The 24179-nt window shown below is 37.9% G+C and overlaps 3 protein-coding genes and 1 pseudogene across 3 annotated transcripts; 1 reads left to right on the forward strand and 3 right to left on the reverse strand.

Annotated features, from left to right (window-relative positions):
- Positions 1 to 2750: 2750 nt before the first annotated feature.
- Positions 2751 to 3428, reverse strand: LOC104757302 (uncharacterized). Its single transcript, XM_087494879.1, has 3 exons — positions 3229 to 3428; positions 3026 to 3116; positions 2751 to 2924 (listed from the first exon to the last, which is right to left on the reverse strand). Exons 1-3 carry the CDS (start codon positions 3354 to 3356, stop codon positions 2832 to 2834), a joined length of 312 nt encoding a protein of 103 aa, XP_087351005.1. The 5' UTR covers positions 3357 to 3428; the 3' UTR covers positions 2751 to 2831.
- Positions 3429 to 10347: 6919 nt separating this feature from the next.
- On the reverse strand, positions 10348 to 11694 carry LOC104759509 (uncharacterized). Its single transcript, XM_087496601.1, has 3 exons — positions 11560 to 11694; positions 10657 to 10896; positions 10348 to 10476 (listed from the first exon to the last, which is right to left on the reverse strand). The coding sequence occupies exons 1-3, from the start codon at positions 11692 to 11694 to the stop codon at positions 10348 to 10350; spliced, it is 504 nt and encodes a 167-aa protein (XP_087352727.1).
- A 2754-nt stretch (positions 11695 to 14448) lies between these two features.
- Positions 14449 to 14537, forward strand: LOC147924061 (small nucleolar RNA R71; annotated as a pseudogene).
- Positions 14538 to 17179: 2642 nt separating this feature from the next.
- Positions 17180 to 19320, reverse strand: LOC109130256 (uncharacterized). The gene is made up of 9 exons (XM_087496602.1): positions 19274 to 19320; positions 18412 to 18483; positions 18273 to 18344; positions 18125 to 18196; positions 17922 to 17993; positions 17758 to 17826; positions 17606 to 17671; positions 17377 to 17511; positions 17180 to 17282 (listed from the first exon to the last, which is right to left on the reverse strand). Exons 1-9 carry the CDS (start codon positions 19318 to 19320, stop codon positions 17180 to 17182), a joined length of 708 nt encoding a protein of 235 aa, XP_087352728.1.
- Positions 19321 to 24179: the final 4859 nt, after the last annotated feature.

Raw genomic sequence — 24179 nt, forward strand, 5'->3', positions numbered from 1 at the left:
ACCTTTTTTGTTAGTCACTCCAAATAGAGATATTCATTTTGTTCCAATATATAAGATTTTATAGCTAAAATCACAAGATTTAAAAAATCATAAATGTTTTGTTATTTTCAGATAAATTGTATGATTAAATATTTATTCAAAAAATTTAATCAACCGAAAAAGACTGGAAAATACAAATGGTCATAAGTCATAACATACTAAATAAACATAAATGATGCATAAGAACCTGAAAAACAAATATTATAAAATAGAACAAACTAAAAAAGCTAAAAAATCTTATAATTTGGAACAGAGAGAGTAGTATTTTGTTTGGGTACAAATGGCATTCGGTTGATTGGTTCGGTTTTTAGTTTGAATTATTCAAGTTTTGGATATTGGGTTTAATAATACTTTCCGATTTGGTATAATTTTATTTTATTTCTATTTTGTTCAGGGATACAAATTTTTTTAGATTCTAAAAGTAAATTCCATTCATGATCAAATTATAATTTTGATAAAATTATAATTTAAGTTAATAAATTTTTTATTTTCATTGAGATTGTACCTTTTTAAAGTCTGTATATCTTAAAAAATATTAGTTATTTGAGTGAATTTGGATTAACTTGATTTAGTTTAACATAGTTCTAGTCTAGTTTGATTATCTAAAAGACACCGATAATATCAACATCAAGTTCTCATACTAGTTATTTAGAATGATTTTCAAGAACATTCGATGGGTTCAATGTATTCAGCATGTCTACTGTTTAAAATTTATTAGTAGTATTTTTGAAAAACAACTTAAAAATGTGGTATTATGATATTGAACTTGAATTAGTAAAATAATATTATTTAAGTATGTTTTAAATAACCTACATTCTATTTATTTTGGTTGGAAATAATATAAATATAAATATAAATATCAAACTTTTATGTGGCATGTCTTTAAAATCATGATCTCGGAGTAATATATAGAAGTTAAAATTAGTTTTAATATATATATATGTATATATATATATATATTTGTTTGACATTCCTCTCATCATGAGTTCACCTAATATCAACTTAAGAGTGAGATATGTTCGAACTTGGTACACCTTAAAAAAAGTTTTGCAATAAATTCACTTGCATCAAATAGTTGTTGATATTATTGTGAACACTGCATGAAGTTGAAAGTTTTATTTATATTTTTGGATGAATTTATATATTTCTTTTAATAAATATACTTTGTTTTTATATTTGTTCCACATCAAATTTAAGATGAATAATTTTCTTCTACGATTCTTCCACAAAAAAAAAACAGTGTGGGGTCACTATATATTAAAATTTGGGAAAGAAATTAATTCCAAATGGTAAAAATTTGGAGATGAACAATTTTGTTCTTCAATTCTTCCAAAACAAAATAGTGTGGGATCCATATAATAAAATTTGGAAAAGAAATTAATTCTAAATAATAAAAGAAAATGAGGAATAACATACCCTTCTCATTCCTTTTAAAAAAAGAAAAGTTGTTAAATACTTTTTGTAGATACCTATTTTCAAAAATATCATTTTTTGGACCATTTTTTATTTTTATCATCTTTTACAAAATTACAAATATGTTAAATTAACCTTTAAATTTTATTTTTGGGTTTAAGTTCTTTATTTTTTATTAAAGTAAATTTTTGAAGAGTTAGAGTTTAGTATTTGGAGTTAGAGTTTAAAATTTAGTCATTTTGTATATAGAAAAGAGTATTATTGAAAATGGATAACAACATGTAGAGTATTTTTGCAAAAGATATAGAAAAAGATATTTTTGCAAATAGGGCTTTAAAAAACTTGTGAGTGAGACTCTAAAAAATAATAAGAACATAAACTATTCACATGACATGTGACTAAGACCTTTGTTCAAAAAACTGCTAGATGCTAGTCGGGGGATCTAGCAAGAAAATCAAAGTTTATCCGAGATTTTTTGAACAATGATTAAAAGTTTAAAATTATAATTCCTTTATATATATATATATATACTAGATTAAGACCCGTGCTAGAGCGCGGATTGAAATTCTTTTTATTTTTATTGTATTTTTTATATAAAATATAATTTATGTTATTGGTTTTAAAAGTTTTTTTTTGATAAACCATTATGCAATAAAATCATACGCTAAATATGAAAGCTTGAAAAAAAACACTTATTTTGTAAGTTTTATATAGTTAATGATTATAGATAATTATCCATGCTATAACACTAGTTAAATTTTATTTCATAATCTATCTTGTAACCCACTATTTAATTTGTAATCAATCAATCTATCAATTTTGTAATATATCTTTGGTCAACGTTGTGGTCTATCGATAAAATCTGTGAAAAATAAATTTGTAATATTGTGTTTAAAAATCTTTGGAAACAACGTGATATAAGACTAAAATCTTCCAAAAATACAGTTTGGAATATCCATGATTTTATTTGTTACCATTAATATATCAATTATCAATTTGGAATATTCCTAATATTTAGGTATAACCATTAATATTAATATATAAATTAATTTATTACCTATCTATAACCTATTTGTAACCATTTATTAAAAATATAAAGTCTACAAAATCTATATTGTGTACTTACTTTTTATTAAAAAGGGAGGGATATATATATATATATATATAAATATATATATTTGTATTCCTTCCTTTAATCATTATACTTCTAAAATTACCTCCTTAAATGAAATAATCTCCATCATCACTCGAACACCCAAAATCCCTCTTCTTCTTTAAGAGCTATCTCAAACTATATATTTGTTCCCTCACTAAAAAGCTTCATTTCACATGTGTATATTCACATCTGTGTATCCTCATTTAGTTTGTACTGTTACATTTTAAACCTCTAAAGATGGAGCCAAGATCTCTAGAGGCACGCCTGCTATAGGCTCCAACACTTGAGCTTTTGGGAGCTCTTTCAACAATAGTTCCTGCATTCAAAAATCAAATATCGAAGACATTATCACCACTGAGCCAGATGGAACCATATTTTAACTTTCATTATATTTTGGGGGGGTCACGAACGCTGCACCTTAAATGATTCCAACGTTCCTTCTTTCTTTATTATGCTTGCTAAAAGTCCCTTTGCTTCAAGCTCGCCATTTTGCACCGGCACAACAAACCTAAATGTTCAACAAAAACCCGATTGATAACTACAAAAAGCAAGAGTGTTGATTAATTTTCTTAAGACTACATGATCTATAACGGGGAAAAAAAGATAAGATGATTATTTACTTGGTTTCCAAGAGTTTGGCGAGCTGGACAGCGTCTTCTTGGCCAGACACAAGAGTAAACCGTGGGAGAAGTTGTTTGATGACCGGTGTGATTACAATGTCGGCTCTTTCATTCTTCAGAAGTTCCATGTTGCATACACAATGAGGTTCGTAGTAGAGAGATATCTGATCTTCAGGGGATACAAGGAGATATCTGAGAACAAAATAAGTAGAACTCAAACATGAAACATGCATCACCAGGTTATTAACTGTTGTCACATACCATATTAATGGAGCAATTGAAAGTTTGATGGGAGTTTTTTTTCTTTCTTTTACATGTTTTCAGGGCGTTGCCATGGTGGACCAAGGATAGGTCCTGCTGTGGCTTTAACTCGAACCTTAGAACCCTTTATTGCGTTTAGCTCACAGCTATCTCCAGGTTCCAGATAAGTGACCTACAGTACTACTTAAGCAACCTTTTCATTTTCTAAATTGTTGATTTAGTCTTAAATTCCGGTTAAGACGAAATCTTCAGTAAACATGCGTCTGCCGAGAGACGCTTTACCTGAACATAGACATCAAATATGCGTCTGCCGAGACGCTTGTATAGTTCTTCATCAGAAAACTGAATCTCCATAAAATGAAGCTTCACATCGTAAGCTCCATTTTCCAAGCAGAACGCGTGATACACGAGGGAGAGAGCAGATCGACGTGCAGTCTTATAAATATCAGGATAATCTCCAGGTAGACTAGTTGAAAGGATGTACTGATCCTCACTATCATCTTTAAACACACCTGATACTAGGTTTTTTGTGTCTCCTAGTTGGTTCAATTAACCTTATGTAGTTGTAGTACTTAAGGTGTCAATCCAAATGGGATGATGCTAGTCACTCAAGATGCAATCAAGATTTCACAAGTCAAGCCAATTCAAGAAGAGTGGTTGTCTAACAGTCCTAAAATGGTCAAAATGTAAAACGGAAATGAGTCACAGAACTAGAAACGAGAATGCATGACAAGAAGCGAAAATGAATAAAAACAGAAACGAGTCTGAGCATGAACTAAAAAGCAAGAAACGAAACAGTTCCAGGAATGTAATAGAAATCAGAAAAAAAGAAGTCCTAAGGATGGGGTAATTGATGTCGGTGGAGTATCCTAGTCTACAGAGTGTTTAACACACCACAAGCAAACTATCCCTAAACAATGAACATCACAACTTAGCTAATCCAATCTCTTGGCAAAAGCTACTCAGACTCAACCACTTCCATACCTAGCTCTTGCTAGAGAAACGTGGTTGAGCAGGCATGACAAACAAGTTCATTCACGTCAACAAACATCCTAGACAACTAATCTCTTTGGCTAGGAACGTAAGTCTCTAGCACTAGTTGGTCAGACATTTCATCAAACACCTTTTGGGTGTGGAAATGTCTCGAACCTAGTTCCAATTGATCAGAGAGAAACTAGCAATTCTAACTCTAGTCTAGAAGGGAATCATACAATCAAAGCTTAAACACTCTACATCCTAAGATCTTCCACCTAATCTATCCCATCCTCAAAAACTAACACACTACTCAGATCCGGAAATCATCACCAAAGATACAAACTCAGAAAACATTGAAACAAGCATTATTAGGTAGATAAAAATAAGATGAACAACATTGTAGAAGGAATCAAATGCAAAATCTCAATAAATCTCAACGATATCGGAATACAAGTTTCAGAACGTATTTTTGTAGCTAGGTTAAAACCTTCTGGGAACGAAAACGAGATAAAAGACAAGATGTCTCAGCAAAGACTTAACAAAATGTATATATAATAGTCCAACATGGAAAGCCCTAAAACTTAAAATGACAAGGTAAAGCGTCGGTTCGGTAATCTCCTGAAGCGTGTGAAACCAAACGTCTTTCTTCCCGACATGTGCGATCGAGTCCGTGTGCGTCGAATGGAATGCAATGTCATCATGGCTTGGACGGACGGCTGAGGAGCATGGCTTGGACGGATGCTGGGGACCATGGCTCGGACGGATGCTGGGGAGCATGGCTCGGACGGATGCTGGGGAGCATGGCTCGGACGGATGCTGGGGAGCATGGCTCGGACGGATGCTGGAGAGCATGGCTCGGACGGATGCTGGGGAGCATGGCTCGATCAAACAAGCTGGTGTGCGTAGCGGAGGAGCATGGCTCGATCAAACAAGCTGGAGTGCGTGGCGGGGGAGCATGGCTCGGACGTGGTGTATACGCATCCACTAAAACGATGATAACTCTTGAACCACACCTCCGATTGGCTTGAAATAAACGGCGTTGGAAAGAAAACTCAATTCCCTACAATTTTGATGAAGACGTCGAAAGCTAAATCCCACTCGAGTGGGACGGCTCGAACGGATAGCTCGGACGACAATGGCTTGTACGAAAATGGCTCAGACGACAATGGCTTCCAACGTCTCCTAAATACCTGAAATACTCTAAAATGCACAATGTATGTAAGGATGATGCAAGAACTACCTAGACGTGCAAAGTGTATAGAAAGGACTAGAAAACGATGCAAACCAATGAGTTATCCTAGCTAAATGCATGATAAAAATAGGCTAAGGAAAGACAAAATATAGACATATAAACTCCCCAAACTTACTCTTTGATTGCCCTCAAGCAAACAATCAAGAATAGACTATGGAGAAGAGGTGTGAAGATGGGATCTCAGAACCTAAAACATGCTAAATAAAATAGTTAGAATCAAGGTCTTTGTTTTTAGTTCTATGATGCATGGTGAAGGAACTCTATATTTTTTTCTACACACGCAATCCTATCGATCATTCCCTTTAACATTCATTAACAGAGAACCGTGAATCGAGCTAAGCAATATCGTTGAACTCATTTGGCTAGGGTAAAAGGTTAGAGACTTAGATGGTCTCCTTCTCAAGTGGTTTCATCAATTCAGAACAAGGTTCTCTCACGAAAAGGAGTTGAGCTTAAGAGAAGGCTAAAGGTTGAAACCAACTGATACATACAAGAGCAGCGCCCTGTCTACCCAAAAAAACGTTCCAAACCGAAGTTGGTTCTACCCTTCATAACAAACATTGTCTCAAACCCATTCTTTCAGTCTTTACACTTGGTATTAAGAGGAGTTCACTTCTTATCATTCTAGCGGATTGGGAAATCTTTATTATCACTATGGTTCATTTTCTTTTCTTCTAGGGACTCTAGACATCTTAAGCATTTTTTTTTCTTTTTTTTCTTTGTTTAGTCTTTTTATTTTATGCCCAGAACCAATAACTCTTCTTACTTTGCTCAACCCAAATCCTTTACTAGACTTGTAAACTATGTAAACACATCCCCCTCCTAAAGACTTTCTACCTCTTTACTTTTTTGCACAAATCCATACCGAATACCCAAAATCGAGTTCTCACCTAGTCCTACTAGTCCGGATAACGCGAACTAGAACTACACAGGATTCTACTCTTGTCGGTTAGAACCTAACACTTTCTAACAAGCTCAACTCGGAAAAGGCCTGACACTCAAGAATACAATTGGCTTAAAAGAACGGTTGGTTAAGGGTGCGGGAAACTGTTCCAAAGATGGGAATCAGCTACTTGGATTGACTAGGGTCGTAAAAATGTGAAAGACAATCCAAGTATGTATATGGTATCCATGAGTTCAACTTCAATGCATAACAAGATAATTGCAAGTCAGGATTAGGTTCAGGTAGATAGGGAATGATATCAATTCAAAACATGCTTCAATCTTAAATTTTCAAGTTCAATCAACAAGCATCAAAGAACTAAGAATAATGGCCTTGATCCTATCCTATTGAATCCAACATGCTAACAAGGTTACAATCATCATCAACCCCTATGCTAAATGCAACAACCCTATATGAATAAACCGAGACTCAATCCTAATATGCAAGTGCAAACTACATGAACACTCTGTTTTTGTGGAAATTTTCGAATTTTTTTTCAAATTTTTATGGTTTTTCTATGCAAATAGATGGATGCAGACTCAAACATGATATGATGCAAAAAATTTGAAATAAGAATCACAAAACACAACATCAGATACATCATCTCAAACCCTCCCTCAAACTTAAATTACACAGTCTCATGTGTAAGAAAAATTTGCAGGAGGATTTAAGAATCACAACAGAAACAATGCGGGAATGAAATGGTATGTACAAAGGAAAGGTCGGAGTACCTCAGTAGTAGAAGAAGGAGTCCATGCTCGCCCAAGGGGGAGCGTGAAATTGACTCTGTCCTTCGCCTTATTCGGGATCTGCGGGTGTGACATCAGCTGGTTGGTCGACTTGCTGCTCGACCACTTGCGTGATACATGGTCGGTTGGTCGTCACACTGCATGTCATCGACTCTGGACTCACCATGGTCCGAGACCAACACAACAACCTCGGTAGGCTGATAATCACCCTGATGTTCAACTTGCTGCTCAACCTCATGCTCATCTCGAGCTGCAGAGCGACGCGCTGATCTGTGACTAGAGGAGGCTCTGGAACCTCGCGAACCGCGTCTCTGTCTCTCCCTAGACTCGTGTGACAAGTGGCGTGAAGGAGCGGGTGAAGGCGGATGCTCCCGAGGCAGATATGAAGATTGACGTGCTGGAGAGCGAGTCGGAGAAGGTGTTCGCTCTATGTTCGCGGAAGGGCGTCCTGGCATTGGTCTAGTCTAGTATCCTCGGGGATAGACCTAGGGACCGCGGTTGTGGAAGTCGAACAGCTAAACTTACGCATAAAGTTCATGACAGTCTTGGTGAAACTGCTCAACGTTTTGTCTCTGGCCTTCCCCCATCGTTGAAGCTGGTTGAGTCGATGATGAGCCTCTCTGACCCTCTTGGCCATTCTCGGATCCGAGTACTCCTTGAAGTGGAACTGCTCTGGGCGGTACTAATCTGGGTGGTATTCCTCTGTGTCTTCTTCCATTGGCTCGGCGCGTGCTTCCGCAACGTCTACATAGTCTTTTTCAGCTTCAGAATTGTATAAGATATCCGCGGGAGGGATAAACTTGATATGCTCTCCCCCTAAGATTGTAGTCAACTCGACGCAAGGGAGGAGTAATCTCGAGGGTCCGACCGCAGGATGCACAAACTTGTAGAGCAACCTTCCATGCCTCAAACCCCAATCCAAAGTGCGTAGCTGTCGCAGGTTGTTGATGTCTATCCAACGTGGTGGGTGCGACTCAGAGTGTAGGGGGACGCCAGCAGCCTCAAGGAACCAAGTCACGACGCCTCCCATGCACATCACTCCGGGAGTGTGGTTGATGCTTAGTCGCGAGACCCAATGCTTGTATGTCAGCATGTAGTTGATAAGGTAGAGCGAGACGGAAGTGTTGGATATGTCACCTTGCAGCACGGTGCAATCCATGGTAGTGAATGAGAGTCCCTTAATCGCCAGATCGATCATCTCTAGCTCGCCATTCGTCATGTATCCCTTAATCTCTTTGGCGTAAAATGCATTGGTGACCGCCTTTTGGAAGTAACACAACACTAGGCTTCGCACGTTCAGCGTTTTTGTCTTTGATGAAGTGAATGTGGGCGTGCTCCCAATCGTTGTCCAGAGTGCGGATATCTCATCCCGATCAAACTGCGACGTAGTCCCTGTTCCGCTGGGAAATCCAAACATCTCTTCGACGATTCTGAAACTGAGAGTGTAGAACTGGCCGTGAACGCGAAATGTAATGTAGCCCAGACCTCCATCAGACATCATTCCCGGCTCATCCGCGTACAGATGCGTCTCCAAAGTACAGAGGAACTGAATTTTCTCCTCCCTGTATCCGTTTTTGGGTGTGTTCATGATTCCATCCAGATGGCACCGCCTAAACAGATACTGAACATCCTCCAAAATCCCGAGTTGCTGCATAGTCTCAACATGGGGATATCTTGTTCCCTCGAACTCCATCTGCTGGAACAGCTCGTAGTATTCCTTGGGAGTTAGTTTTGTCTCAGCGCTCTTCCGTCTGACCGATTTTCTGGGAGCTGGTGCTGAGCGCAAAGATGGTGACAATGGCTCGATCGAAACGGAGACGGTGACAACGGTGGATGGCTCGAGCGAGATGGAGATGGTGACAATGGCTCGATCAAAACGAAGATGGTGACGATGGCTCGATCGAAATGAAGATGGTGACGATGGCTCGACCGGATTTGTGGGTCGATGGAGGCAGCAGTGCGGCGTGAGACGGCATGACGGGTTCGCGTATGCAGACGGCGAGAACGGCGGTGTTGGAGACTGGCTCGAACGGTGTCTTCGCGGGGATAACAAGAGTGGTTCGATCGAGAGTTGAGAGAAGCGACAGCGCGAGCTGATAGCTCGAACGAGGTGTGCAACAGTAGCTCGAGAGAGGCGGTTGGTGAGTGTCTCGAGCGGAGCTTCACGGGGTCGACGAGAATGGCTCGGACAAGAGCAGACGGCGGCAACGGCGGACATGACGAGGACGACGGCTCGATCGGGAGTGTGGCCCGATGGAGGCAGCAGTTCTCTTTGGCAGGTCTATTAAGGGAGAGTGAAAGGTGAGAGTGTTTGTTGGTTGGGGAGAGGGGGAGAGTAGAGAGAGTTGAGAGAGTTGTGTAATAAATAGGAAGTGATATGTCGACATAAAAAGTTGACATAGATGGAGTGTGGTGGTGGGTTGATGTGGGAAGATGGGATACAAAGTTGATGTGTTTGGTGAGAGGGAACAAGAGAGAGATGGGTGGTGAGGTGACAAGAGAGTTGAAAAATCTCGTGGGAGAGGGAAAGAGCAAGTGGGTGGGTATTTCCCATATATTTTTTTTCGTTTTTGGTTTTTTTTTTTTTTTTTTTCAAAAAGAAATAAAAAGTTTCTTCCCAATCTCCTTTTCACTCTGCCTTTCTCTGTATCCTCTATTTCTTTTATGGAGAACTTCTCATACTTGACGTGATTCTGAACTCACTCTTTTGACGGCTATATTTTTTTCTCTGTTGCTTGTACTCCCTTCTGTAGATTCCTGAACACAAGAAAACCAAAAAAAAAATTAAAAACACAAGGATCCTAAAAAAATATTTACAGTGATACCTTTGGGACTTCCTCCCAAGTGAGCTTGTTTAAAATCACTAGCTTGACTTTTCAGTTTTTTAGGCTTTTGGGGGTTCATGGAGGAGCACAGAAAACCCATCTGGTCGGACTTGGTCAGCTAAATATTTCTTGACTTTTCTGACCATTTACAGTGAATTCACTACCATCTTTGTTCAGGAGAGTGATGGCTCCGAATGGCAGAACTTCCTTGATATCAAAAGGTCCAGACAACCTAGACTTAAGCTTTCCAGGAAATAACTTAAGTTTGGAGTTGAAAAGCAAAACCTGATCCTCAGCCTTGAGCTCCTTGACAATAATTTTCTTGTCATAAAATTTTTTGGTACTTTCTTTGTAAATTTTTGAGCTCTCATAGGCATCAAGTCTGATTTCATCCAACTCATGTAGATCAAGAGTCCTCTTTGCCTGAGCTGTGTCGATATCCAAGTTCAGCAACTTGATAATCCAAAGTGCCTTATACTCAACCTCTACAGGAAGATGACATGCTTTACCATAGATCAACTGAAAAGGTGTTCGTCCTATTGGCGTCTTAAACGCTGTTCTGTATGCCCAGAGAGTCTCGTCCAACTTGACAGACCAATCTTTCTTCGAGACTCCAACAATCCTTGACAAGATACCCTTGATCTGCTTGTTCGAATCTTCAACCTGTCCGCTTGTATGAGGGTGATACGCAGTAGATACCTTGTGCTTGACCCCATACTTTCTCAGCATGCTCTCAAAAACTTTGTTGACGAAGTGAGTTCCACCATCACTGATCACCGCTCAGGGTATCCCATACCTTGGAAAGATTATACTTATGAACAACTTAAGAACAACCTTGTGATCATTGGTAGGGCTGGCTATGGCTTCGACCCACTTAGAAACGTAATCAACTGCCACCAAAATATAGACATTCCCATTAGATGTGGGGTTGAATGGTCCCATGAAGTCTATCCCCCAAACGTCAAATATCTCCACTTCCAGGATCAGATTTTGGGGCATCTCGTTTCTCCTTGTGATGTTGCCCATCCTCTGACAAGCGTCACACTTGGTGATGAAGTTGTGAGCGTTTTTGAACAAGGTTGGCCACCAGAGACCTGCTTGAAGAACTTTCTGAGCTGTCTTGAATGTGGCGAAGTGACCTCCATAGGTGGAACCGTGACAGTGCTCAAGCACTCCCTGCACTTCCCCTTCTGCTATGCATCTTCTGAACAGATCGTCAGAACCTCTCTTGTACAGATAGGGTTCATCCTAGAAGTAGTGGTTGACCTCTCTGAAAAACTTCTTCTTCCTGTAGGGATCCATGTCATCAGGAACTTCTCCACAGACCTTGTAATTCACAAAATCAGCATACCATGGTGCAGTGTCTGAAGTGATCGCCATACAATTGATTTTTAGGTTCTCAACCCCGGTGTCATGCATCTGCTCAAAAACCTGGGCGACCAGAAGTTGTTCCTCAGGCATTGAATCATCTATTGGAACAACATCTTCAATCCTCATTCTTGATAAGTGGTCTGCAACTCCATTTTCTATGCCTTTCTTGTCAACAATCTCCATGTCGAACTCCTGAAGTAGCAGAATCCATCTCAACAGTCTCGGCTTGGTATTTTTCTTCGAATAAATGTGTCTCAGAGCAGCATGGTCGGTATACACTATGACCTTCGAACCCACAAGATAACTCCTGAATTTTTCGAATGCAAACACAACTGCTAGGAGTTCCTTCTCTGTGGTAGCATACTTTCCCTGAGTCTCGTCTAAGGTGCGACTCGCGTAGTAGATGATATGAAGCTTCTTGTTAATACGCTGTCCCAGAACAGCTCCAACTGCAAAGTCTGAAGCGTCACACATAATCTCAAACGGATGATCCTGATTCGGAGCTTGAACTATGGGTGCCGAAACCAAGGCCTCCTTGATCTTGCTGAAAGCTTCCAAACATGCTGCATCAAATTCGAACTCAACCTCCTTGCACAACAACCTTGTCAAAGGTCTTACAATTTTTGAGAAGTCCTTGATGAATCTCCTATTCCCAAAAAACTTCTGATGTCCTTCACTGTCTTAGGCGGTTGAAGCTGAACCATGACCTCAATCTTTGCCTTGTCAACCTCAATTCCTCTTTCAGAAATTTTGTGTCCCAGAACGATCCCTTCTTCAACCATGAAATGGCACTTCTCCCAGTTCAGCACCAGGTTCGTCTCCTCACATCGCGTCAATACCCTGCACAAATTTAACAAACAGGAGGAGAAAGTGGAACCGTATACAGAGAAGTCGTCCATAAACACTTCCACTGACTCCTCAATCAAATCCGAGAAAATCGATGTCATGCACCTTTGAAAGGTGGCAAGAGCATTGCACAAACCAAATGGCATGCGTCTGTAGGCAAAAGTGCCATAAGGACAAGTAAATGTTGTCTTTTCCTGATCATTTGGGTGGATAGGGATTTGGAAGAATCCACTATACCCATCAAGGAAACAGTAATAAGGATGACTAGCTAGTCTTTCCAACATTTGATCAATGAAAGGAAGAGGAAAATGATCTTTCCTAGATACAACATTCAACTTCCTATAATCAATATACATCCTATGTCCTGTGATGGTCCTAGTTGGGTTTAGCTCATTTTTTTTCATTTTTGATGACAGTAATTCCTCCCTTTTTAGGTACACAGTGCACTGGAGATACCCAAGTACTATCAGAGATAGGATAGATAACTCCAGCATCAAGTAGTTTTAGGATTTCTTTCTTAACTACCTCTTTCAGATTAGGATTCAATCTTCTTTGGGGTTCAATACTAGCATATGATTCATTTTCAAGATTGATCCTATGGGTGCAAAGACTAGGTGAAATTCCCTTGATATCATCTAAAGAATAACCAATAGCCTTTCTATACTTTTTTTAGCTCAGTTGCCAACATCCCCAATTCATCACCACTCAACCTAGAATTTACTATGACAGGATAAGTAGAATTGGTTCCCAGAAAAACGTACCTGAGTCCGGAAGGGAGAGTTTTGAGTTCTACCTTCGGAGCTTTCAGTTCCGACCAGTCTTCAGCATGGGCGTCAGGAGCGGTCACGATCGAGCGCGGTCCAAACGGTGTCTCGAGCGGTGATTCGAGTCGGGTCTCGACGTTGGTCGAGTGGGAGGTTTCACGTTCTGAATTCTCTGTCTCAACTGCACATACCTCTTCTGCGTCAGACAACTGCTCGAACTCCTCGGGTTCGTCCATTTCTCTGTGGGAGTCTAGCATATTCTTGTAACAAGTGGTCTCCCCATGCAGGAATCCTTCTTCTCCATCCTTGGTTAGAGCAGTTTTGAGATGATCCTCCTCAGCTAGTTCCTCCAACAGCTCATCAGCCAACTTATCCATTTCCTCAATGTAGAAGACTTGTCCTCCTATTGTTGGCTTCTTCAAAGCATCCTTGATGTCAAACTTCATAATGAAGTCGTCGCCCAGATTGAGATCAATCTTGTCATTTCTGACATCAACGATGGCTCCAGCAGTCGCCAGGAACGGTCTTCCTAGGATCAGAGGATCCTTTGGTTCTTCGTCCATCTCCAGAACCACAAAGTCGGTTGGCACTTCCACGTCTCTAATCCTGACAGGTAAGTCCTCTAAGATACCATGTGGAAGTCTCACTGATCTATCTGCAAGGATGAGGGAGATGTCGCATCCCTTAAACCTTGTGAAACCCAACCTCTTAGCCACAAAGAATGGCATCAGATTCACTGAAGCGCCAAGATCACATAAACACCTCTCAAAAGACATTGGTCTAATGGAGGAGGGTAGAGTGAATGATCTAGGATCTTTGAGCTTCTTGGGTACAACCTTCTTCTGGATGATTGCACTGCACTCAAGACTTAGTACCACCATGCCTTGAACTTCTTTTGTTCTCTCCATCACCAAGTCCATGAGGAATTTCTGGTAGTGAGGAACAAGTGCGAATGCATCCAGCAATGGCATTCTCAACTCAATCTCCTTGACTTGCTTTTCGAACAAGGCTTTGTACTTCTCAGTAAGCTGCTTCTTGAACCTCACTGGAAATGGTAGAGGAGGCTTGTACGGTGGAGGGATGAACCTCGCGGGTTTGTCATCAGGAACAACAGGTTCCTTAACAGCTTTAGGTTCGGACTGCTTCACTGGCTCGATTGGATCTTTGACTGCTTCGACTGGGTTCTCCATCTGAACGTCATCCTGAACAAAACCCTCCCCATCTAACTCCTCACTATCCGCAGTAACCCTTGAAACGCTCCCATGCTTCACAGAATGATTCTGAGCTCTTCTGAGTGAAGCTAGAAATCTCATTCCTGAGACGTGCTGTTCTGGAGTTAGAGAAAAACTTGGCCAAGAATGCTTTCTTGCAACCATCCCAGGTGGTGATTGATCCCTTGGGAAGGTTTTTCTCCCATTGATGAGCCTTGTCTCCCAGGGAGAATGGGAAAAGCCGCAACTTATAACCGTCCTCACTCACGCCGTTGATCTTGGTAAGACTGCACAGACGGTCAAACTCGTCCAAGTGGTCGAGTGGATCCTCCATAGGCAACCCGTGGAACTTGTTGCCTTGGATCATGGAGATCAGACCACTTTTGATTTTGAAGTTGTTGTTCTGCACGGCGGGAGGGACGATTCCAGCACGCTGAGTATGAGTGTTCGGTGCATCCCCAACACCAATGTTCCAAGGTCCCGGATGTGGTTCATTCTGTTGTTCCATAGTAACTGGTGCAGGATGATCAGTGAGTTGACGAGCTTGTCGGGGTTGTTGCAACCGATTGATTTCGTCGATAACAGGAAGAAGATTCTGATTCCCTCTTAATATGGTGTGCATGCAAAGTTGCAATCAACATGTACCCGAGATGCAAAACAAACAAGCAGACAACCAAAAGAAGTTAGTATTCAGATTGATTGTGTAACAGAACTTAATCTTGCATATAACTTGAAATCTTAAATGTAGCAAAAAGAATCCCAAATGGCAACGGCGCCAAATTGATACTAGGTTTTTTGTGTCTCCTAGTTGGTTCAATTAACCTTATGTAGTTGTAGTACTTAAGGTGTCAATCCAAATGGGATGATGCTAGTCACTCAAGATGCAATCAAGATTTCACAAGTCAAGCCAATTCAAAAAGAGTGGTTGTCTAACAGTCCTAGAATGGTCAAAATGTAAAACGGAAATGAGTCACAGAACTAGAAACGAGAATGCATGACAAGAAGCGAAAATGAATAAAAACAGAAACGAGTCTGAGCATGAACTAAAAAGCAAGAAACGAAACAGTTCCAGGAATGTAATAGAAATTAGAAAGAAAGAAGTCCTAAGGATGGGGTAATTGATGTCGGTGGAGTATCCTAGTCTAGTCTACAGAGTGTTTAACATACCAAAAGCAAACTATCCCTAAACAATGAACATCACAACTTAGCTAATCCAATCTCTTGGCAAAAGCTACTCAGACTCAACCACTTCCATACCTAGCTCTCGCTCGCTAGAGAAACGTGGTTGAGCAGGCATGACAAACAAGTTCATTCACGTCAACAAACATCCTAGACAACTAATATCTTTGGCTAGGAACGTAAGTCTCTGGCACTAGTTGGTCAAACATTTCATCAAACACCTTTTGGGTGTGGAAATGTCTCGAACCTAGTTCCAATTGATCAGAGAGAAACTAACAATTCTAACTCTAGTCTAGAAGGGAATCATACAATCAAAGCTTATACACTCTACATCCTAAGATCCTCCACCTAATCTATCCCATCCTCAAAAACTAACACACTACTCAGATCCAAAAATCATCACCAAAGATACAAACTCAGAAAACATTGAAACAAGCATTATTAGGTAGATAAAAATAAGATGAACAACTTTGTAGAAGGAATCAAATGCAAAATCTCAATAAATCTCAACGATATCGGAATACAAGTCTCAGAATGTATTTTTGTAGCTAGGTTAAAACCTTCTGGGAACGAAAATGAGATAAAATATAAGATGTCTCAGCAAAGACTTAACAAAATGTATATATAGTAGTCCAACATGGAAAGCCCTAAAACTTAAAATGACAAGGTAAAGCGTCGGTTCGGTAATCTCCTGAGACGTGTGAAACCAAACGTCTTTCTTCCCGACATGTGCGATCGAGTCCGTGTGCGTCAAATGGAATGCAATGTCATCATGGCTCGGTCGGACGGCTGAGGAGCATGGCTCGGACGGATGCTGGGGAGCATGGCTTGCACGGATGCTGGGGAGCATGGCTCGGACGGATGCTGGGGAGCATGGCTCGGACGGATGCTGGAGAGCATGGCTCGGACGGATGCTGGGGAGCATGACTCGATCAAACAAGCTGAAGTGCGTAGTGGAGGAGCATGGCTCGATCAAACAAGCTGGAGTGCGTTGCGGGGGAGCATGGCTCGGACGTGGTGTATACGCATCCACTAAAACGATGATAACTCTTGAACCACACCTCCGATTGGCTTGAAATAAACGGCGTTGGAAAGATAACTCAATTCCTTACAACTTTGATGAAGACGTCGAAAGCTATATCCCACTCGAGTGGGACGGCTCGAACGGATGGCTCGGACGACAATGGCTCGGACGACAATGGCTTCCAACGTCTCCTAAATACCTGAAATACTCCAAAATGCACAATGTATGCAAGGATAATGCAAGAACTACCTAGACGTGCAAAATGTATAGAAAGGACTAGAAAACGATGCAAACCAATGAGTTATCCTAGCTAAAAGCTTGATAAAAATAGGCTAAAGAGAGACAAAATATAGACATATCAACACCTGTGTTACTGATTCCCCAGTCGTTTTTGAAGTGCTGATTCGTTGCAGCACTGAGTTTGTAGTTATCAGCTTGATAAGTGATTTATGAGAAGAGTTTGTAATCACTATGTTGTCTCCCCCACAATCAAATATGAGCTCCGGTATGTGTTAATATTACTGATTCAACAGAAAGTGAAAATACAAACTTCAACATGCATGCGCAGCTTGTATCATATCTACGAAGAAATCATGTTCGTACCTCTTATCCTTGCAGCTAGACGACCATGAGAAATTGTTGTAAGAGAGATCACTGTGAGAAATAAACAAAAGAGAAACAAGAAGACAAATTAGTTGAACCAGAAATATCTCAAGTGATATATAAACAAGGGAAAGTCTAAACGTACATATTGGATTTGTCATTGAGAAAAACACTAGATTCAACGGTTCCAGAAAGCCTATTTCCAGTCAAATAGCTTAGCTCTGGCTTACTCCAAATGTAAGAAGGAATCAAACCATACAAACTCACATTCCTCAAAATTCTGAAACAAACACAAAGATATTTGTTTGAAATTTTCAGATAGAACCAAGCCTCATCAAGACAAGAAAATTAAAGATCACTAGAAAAATAAATACAAGGTTTTGATGGCGTTGCTGGTTATATTTGGAAAAGAGTTTATCCCACTCGTACCACTAATAATCCTGCATATGGGTATATCGCTTAAAACATTAGTCTTGTTTCAACTGCATGTCCTTATTGATATTATCTATTAAAGGTAGTTACTTACAGTTTCTTAATTTTTGTTAGGCGGCCAACTTCAGGAATAGGTCCTTTCAGTCCACTTGCGGATAAATGTCTGTTGATCAATAACCAAAAGAACAAGTTAAGCGGTGCAGAAACACAAACTATATATAAGAGAAATTACAATAATTTAGTAAAGGACAAGCTTACAACTCTCGAAGCTGAGACCAGTTGCCAATATATCCTGGGATGATGCCAGTAAAGTTATTGTCACTTATCCTGCTGCATAATGAAGATATACAACTAGTTTAGAGCTATTTATAAGAAATTTACTAATCTTTAATTCCAGTTACGTACGAAGAAAAAAATGCTTTTGAAATTTTCCATTTCCAAAGTAGACAAACACAACTTACAAATCCTTGAGGTTAATCAGTTTAGCGAGAGAGCTAGGTAGGCTTCCTGTAAATCGATTGGATCCAAGTTGCCTGCAAAAGCCAGTTTTAGAAAAGCTCAATACCAAAAGACTCTTGTGGTTTTCCAAAATTGGTTACGATGTCTTACAATTTTTCAAGGTTGATCAAGTTACCAAGCTCATCAGGAATCGGACCAGAGGACTGGTTTGCTTCAATTCCTCTGGAAAATAATAATGCAAGTAAATGGCACATAACTACGGGCCGGTAAAAAAATTTGTGTGACGTACAAGATTGTTAGATTCTTGAAGTGTTGTAATCCACGTGGTAAGTTCCCAGACAAATTATTTGCGCAGACCGAGCTGCGAGAAAAATCAACGTTACTCGCAAATCATGAGGGTGAAGCATCAGAGAGACAGAGACAGAGTGAGAGAGCTAACATGGTAGTGAGCTAATCATGAGGATGATGATCTAGTGTTGGAGTCTTTAGAGCTTCTGCAATCAGAGATCAAAGACAAGTTCCATTGCTAATCTGAATTCTAATTAACAATAGGATACCATACAAAGTGTTTTTATTGAAAACTAGTGTCTACTGATGATTTGCAGGTAGCTCTACTTGACTCAAAGATATAGCTGATTGAAAATTCAAGGATTAGTCTGCTGAACAGACTCACCAAACTTGCTGTTTTTGACTATCGCTTTTATGTTCATCACCCACTGAGACAGTATTTGGTGAAACTTTTTGAGGACTTGGTTTGATGAGGTAAGACAAAAGACTTGCCTTTGTCTTTCTTGAGTTTAGTCACGCAATTATTGATATGTGTGTAATTATCTTCCACAGGTTGTGGGTAACTGGAAGGGTGTGGTCGGTGGTCGTATATTGTGTGGAGGGAGAGGAAGGTTTTATGATGCTGCTTGGTATTGTATTGATGACCTAGCAAAACAGAGCTTTATCAACCAAGGATTGATAATTGATGTATAAACATTTTTTTAGATATTGCATGATCAGCTGAAATTACAAAGCGGTGAAGTGGAATACAGAAGATATTTGTATGGTTCTTTGTAATTTGGAGAAGATATTTCCACCATCCTTTTTTGATGTTATGGAGCATTTGGTGATTCACTTGTCACATGAAGCTAGTCTTGGCGGACCTGTGCAGTTTAGATGGATGTATTGTTTTGAACGATACATGGGCCATCTAAAGAAAAAAGTAAAAAATAAGGCAAAAGTAGAAGGATCGATTGTTGAACAATACATCAACGAAGAAATTTCTACTTTTTGTACTTATTACTTTGAACCACACATAAAGACAAAACATCGAACAGGAGATCGACACTATGATGAAGGTAATCAAGACGATACTCATGAGTTTGATGGAATTCCGGATATATTTTCTCAGGCAGAGAGGGGCAGTGGTAAAGAAATACAGATATGGCTCCAAGATAGAGATTATCATATTGCACATACATATATTTTGCAGAACTGCGATCAATTAAGATCATTTGAAAGGTACGTAAAAATAATATACACATATGTACTTTAATTTATATATTAGTAGACTGAGTGTCATAAATCATAATTTTTTTTTCATGAATTTATATTTATATAGGTTATTTGATGAGAGCATGATTGCGACTAATCCTGGGATTACTGAAAACAATTTAACCGAGCTTAGAGAAAAAACATATTCAAGCTGGTTACAAAAATATGTAAATGTTTTTTTAAATAAAATAAAATAAATATGTGCATGCATCTTTGATAAGCTTATATTATACATGATTTTTTTTTGTAAGCTTAAAATATCGTGGTTGTATCGTGGTTGTTGAATATACATCATTTTTTTTCTAAAACAGGTGGAAGATACCTTGAACAATAATTCATATCCAAATTGGTTGTTGAGTCTCGCTCATGGTCCAATGGTTCAAGTTACTAGTTGGCCAATGTATTTTTGTCGTGGATATATGTTTCACACATATGATCATGGGAAAGACAAAAAGAATGCCAATCATGGAGTTTGTGTGAAAGGTGTAACACCTTCCAGCTCAAGTGAAGAAGCTGCTGAGTTTTATGGAGTATTGAAAGAGATTTATGAGCTGCATTATCCAGGACCAGTTGATCTTAAAGTCGTGGTTTTCAAATGTGATTGGTATGATTCAACCATTGGGAAAGGTATACGAAAAAACAAGTCAGGGATCATTGATATTAATGCTAAAAGGCATTATCAAAAGTACGATCCTTTTGTTTTGGCTTCACAAGCAGATCAGGTATGTTATGTTCCATATCCAAGAATGACTCAGCCGAAAAAGATCAACAATGGGAAGCAGCAATTACGATACAGCCAAGAGGAAAAGTATTGGTCAACCAAAATCTGGATTTCACTGCACTGCAACATGATAACACTAATTCTGTTGTCCAATCTGATTCATTGCACATTGAGACACTATTATATCCAGATGGTCAACCAGAAGATCTTGATGATCCAATACTAGAAGAAGAAGTTGGATCAGACGCTGAAGATGGGAATTCTGATATCGAGTTAACTACTGACGACGAATGTGAGTAACAATTTTCAGATTATTTTATGTCAGTTTAACTCTTTTGGAAAAATTTGTATTTTCAGCTCTCTCTTTTTTCCATTATTGAAACTATTTTATTATTTAATTGGAGTAACAAAAGTGGTAATAACTATGTCACAATTTATGACTAAACACAAAGGTAACTAAAATAGTGACTAATTTTGACTACGTAGTTACAAAATATTTGTAACTAAAAGTGACGTAAATATAGTCACAAAAACCGTATAATTTAGTTACCTTATTTAGTTACAAATCCGTATTTATATATGTGACTAAATATTTTGTAACAAATTCGACACAAATAGAGACCAAAATCAGTTACCTTTAAGTCGGTCACAATATTATAACTAAACAGTGACATATATATGACCGTTTTAAATACGTCACATTTTCGTATCTAAATCGTCATCATATTATGAGGAACATACGGTCACAATTTTTCCGTCACAATATTCACTTTTTCTTGTAGTGAGTCTAGCCATGGAACGGACGATATACAAGAATTACAGGGGTTGACGATAACAGGTTGTAAGAAAATAGACTCAGATCAGATTCGATTATACAACTAAGTCAGATGGGATTCTGAAGAAATTTGAAAGTAGGTAACCAAAGAAACAAGAAAAAAGATATCAGTCGGCAACATTGCAGATTAAGTTACCAATGTTACTAAGGATGAAAATATACCAAACCATTTGAAAAAAAAACTTGCACCGCTTATTCAGTGAATGATGCAAAAACAACTTACCATCACATATTCACACTTCTGACAAAGCGTCGCTGACTCAAATTTTTATACTTTGGCATCATCAATGTTACAAAGTGATCATGCAATAACTAACCTATATTGGAAGAAAGATTGACATGGAGAATTTCCCTCCAGGAATCTCGGACTCAATCTTCGTTATATATACATTGGTTGTTACAATTTTACCTCAAATATAATGTTAAAATTAAAATAGCTTTTATCTTTTGAATCATTGATTTCAGTTCATTATTTTTTATTATAAAAAGATTATGTAGTAAATTTATATATTTTTTCAAGAATATCTTCTAGTTTTTAAAAAGAATAAATTTTGACAGCAAGAATATATTCTTACTATATCTTACTATATATCGAATTTCCTAACTACTAACTAGTATATATAAAAAAAGCACTTGTCTAGGGATTTATTTTTTACTAAAACCGAGAGTCTCTTTCTCTGTTATCTTCACCATGGGCGAGTCTGTGATTACTTCGCTTTTCTCTTTTTTCTCCTCCATGTGCGAGTATGTTTTCAAGGCCACAAAGCCTTTGAAGAAAGATAAGAGAGACGTTCTTTCGTGTACAAAGGAGGACAAAGAGACGATTACGATCTTAATTGACGCTAAGACGACTAAGAAGCGTCCGGCCAAGAAAACTTTCTGCTCATTCTCTGAGTCTGAGCAGAAGGCTCGTCGTGAGTGGGCGGAAACACGTATTTATGCGGCTCGCCTTGTACAGGGGTTGGAGAGGAAAAGTTGTGCCGAGAAGCCTCTTTCTGAGGCTACTTTAAACAGCAAGGTTGAGTCGATATCTGGCAACTCTTCTTCAGATGATTCCGTAAAGGCCAAGGCAGAGAGTAGTTCGAAGGAACCTGCGAAGAAACTTGATATATCATCAGAAGATGATTCTGAGGATGCCAAGGAAAGTGATGGAGATGGAAAACCTATTAAAGCAGATACTAAAAGTAAAGAAAAGGAGAGCACTAATAGTGATGATTCGAGCGATGAATGGATTATGATATGATGGATTGTGATAATGTTGTATAATGCTTTTGACTAAGTCATTCTCATCAGAACAGCGATGCTTTGGGTTTTAAGTTGCATGTAATTGCGTTTTATTTTTATTTTAATGTTTATATCAAATATCCTACTATATTAACTAGGACTCATACCAAGTACAAGTTATATCCATGTTTTGAAGAAATCATTAGAGAACTTTGAATCAAATGTCTTCGAGGACGTTATTTATCATAAATAACCTTTTTTGTTAGTCACTTCAAATAGAGATATTATAGCTAAAATCACATGATTTAAAAAATCATAAATGTTTTTTTTTTTTTTTTTTTTTTTTGACAAAAAAAAAAATTATATGATTATAGAAATGTTTTGTTATTTTCAGATAAATTATATGATTAAATATTTATTCAAAAAATTTAACCAACAGAAAAAAGACTGAAAAAGACAAATGGTCATTAGTCATTATTTAGAATGATTTTCAAGAACATTCGATGGGGTTCAATGTATTCAGCATGTTTACTGTTTAAAATTTATTAGTAGTATTTTTGAAAAACAACTTAAAAATTTTGGTATTTATATGATATGAAACTTGAATTAATAAAATAATATAATTTAAGTATGTTATAAATGACGTGCATTCTATTTATTTTGGTTGGAAATAATATAAATATAAATATAAATATCAAAAACAAAATTCTCTTTTATGTGGCATGTCTTTAAAATCATGATCTCGGAGTAATTTATAGAAGTTCAAATTAGTTTCAATATATATGTATATATATATATATATATATTTGTTTGACATTCCTCTTATCATGAGTTCAACTAATATCAACTTAAGAGTGAGATATGTTCGAACTTGGTACACCTTACAAAAAGTTTTGCAATAAATTCACTTGCATCAAATAGTTTGATATTATTGTGAACACTGCGTGAAGTTGAAAGTTTAATTTATATTTTTGGATGAATTTATATTTCTTTTAATAAATTTACTTTGTTTTTATATTTGTTCCACATCAAATTTGGAGATGAATAATTTTCTTCTACAATTCTTCCAAAAAAAAAAAGACAGTGTGGGGTCTCTATATATTAAAATTTGGGAAAGAAATTAATTCTAAATGGTAAAAATTTGGAGATGAACAATTTTGTTCTACAATCTTCCAAAACAAAATAGTGTGGGATCCATATAATAAAATTTGGAAAAGAAATTAATTCTAAATAAAAGAAAATGAGGAATAACATACCCTTCTCATTCCTTTTAAAAAAAGAAAAGTTGTTAAATACTTTTTATTGATACCTATTTTCAAAAATATCTTTTTTGGGCCATATTTTAGTTTTATCATCTTTTACACAATTACAAATATGTTAAATTAACTTTTAAATTTTATTTTTGGGTATAAGTTCTTTATTTTTTATTAAAATAAATTTTTGAAGAGTTAGGGTTTAGTATTTGGTAAAATTTAGTCATTTTGTATATAGAAAAGAGTATTATTAAAAATGGATAACAACATAGAGTATTTTTGCAAGATATAGAAAAAAATATTTTTTCAAATAAGCCTTTAAAAAACTGGTGAGTGAGACTCTAAAAAATATTAAGAACATAAACTGCTAAATGCTAGTCGGGGACCTACTTATATATTTGTATTCCTTCCTCGTTAATCATTATACTTCTAAAATTACCTCCTTAAATGAAATAATCTCCATCATCACTCGAACACCCAAA

The sequence above is a fragment of the Camelina sativa genome, chromosome 17 (assembly GCF_030686135.1).
Source record: "Camelina sativa cultivar CO46 ecotype springtype chromosome 17, ASM3068613v1".
In the NCBI taxonomy this organism is placed as follows: Eukaryota; Viridiplantae; Streptophyta; class Magnoliopsida; order Brassicales; family Brassicaceae; genus Camelina; species Camelina sativa.

Coding starts and splice junctions, on each gene's coding strand:
- LOC104757302 (XM_087494879.1), bottom strand. CDS start 3,356: ATGGAACTTCTGAAGAATGAAAGAGCCGACATTGTAATCACACCGGTC. Junction 3,117..3,228: donor GCCAAACTCTTGGAAACCAA/GTAAATAATCAT, acceptor TTGAACATTTAG/GTTTGTTGTGCCGGTGCAAA. Junction 2,925..3,025: donor GAACGTTGGAATCATTTAAG/GTGCAGCGTTCG, acceptor TTTTGAATGCAG/GAACTATTGTTGAAAGAGCT.
- LOC104759509 (XM_087496601.1), bottom strand. CDS start 11,694: ATGCCTGAGGAACAACTTCTGGTCGCCCAGGTTTTTGAGCAGATGCAT. Junction 10,897..11,559: donor CTGATTTTGTGAATTACAAG/GTCTGTGGAGAA, acceptor ACAAGCGGACAG/GTTGAAGATTCGAACAAGCA. Junction 10,477..10,656: donor TGGATATCGACACAGCTCAG/GCAAAGAGGACT, acceptor TTTCCTGGAAAG/CTTAAGTCTAGGTTGTCTGG.
- LOC109130256 (XM_087496602.1), bottom strand. CDS start 19,320: ATGGCCCATGTATCGTTCAAAACAATACATCCATCTAAACTGCACAG. Junction 18,197..18,272: donor TTGATCAACCTTGAAAAATT/GTAAGACATCGT, acceptor TGGCTTTTGCAG/GCAACTTGGATCCAATCGAT. Junction 17,672..17,757: donor CTAACAAAAATTAAGAAACT/GTAAGTAACTAC, acceptor ACCCATATGCAG/GATTATTAGTGGTACGAGTG.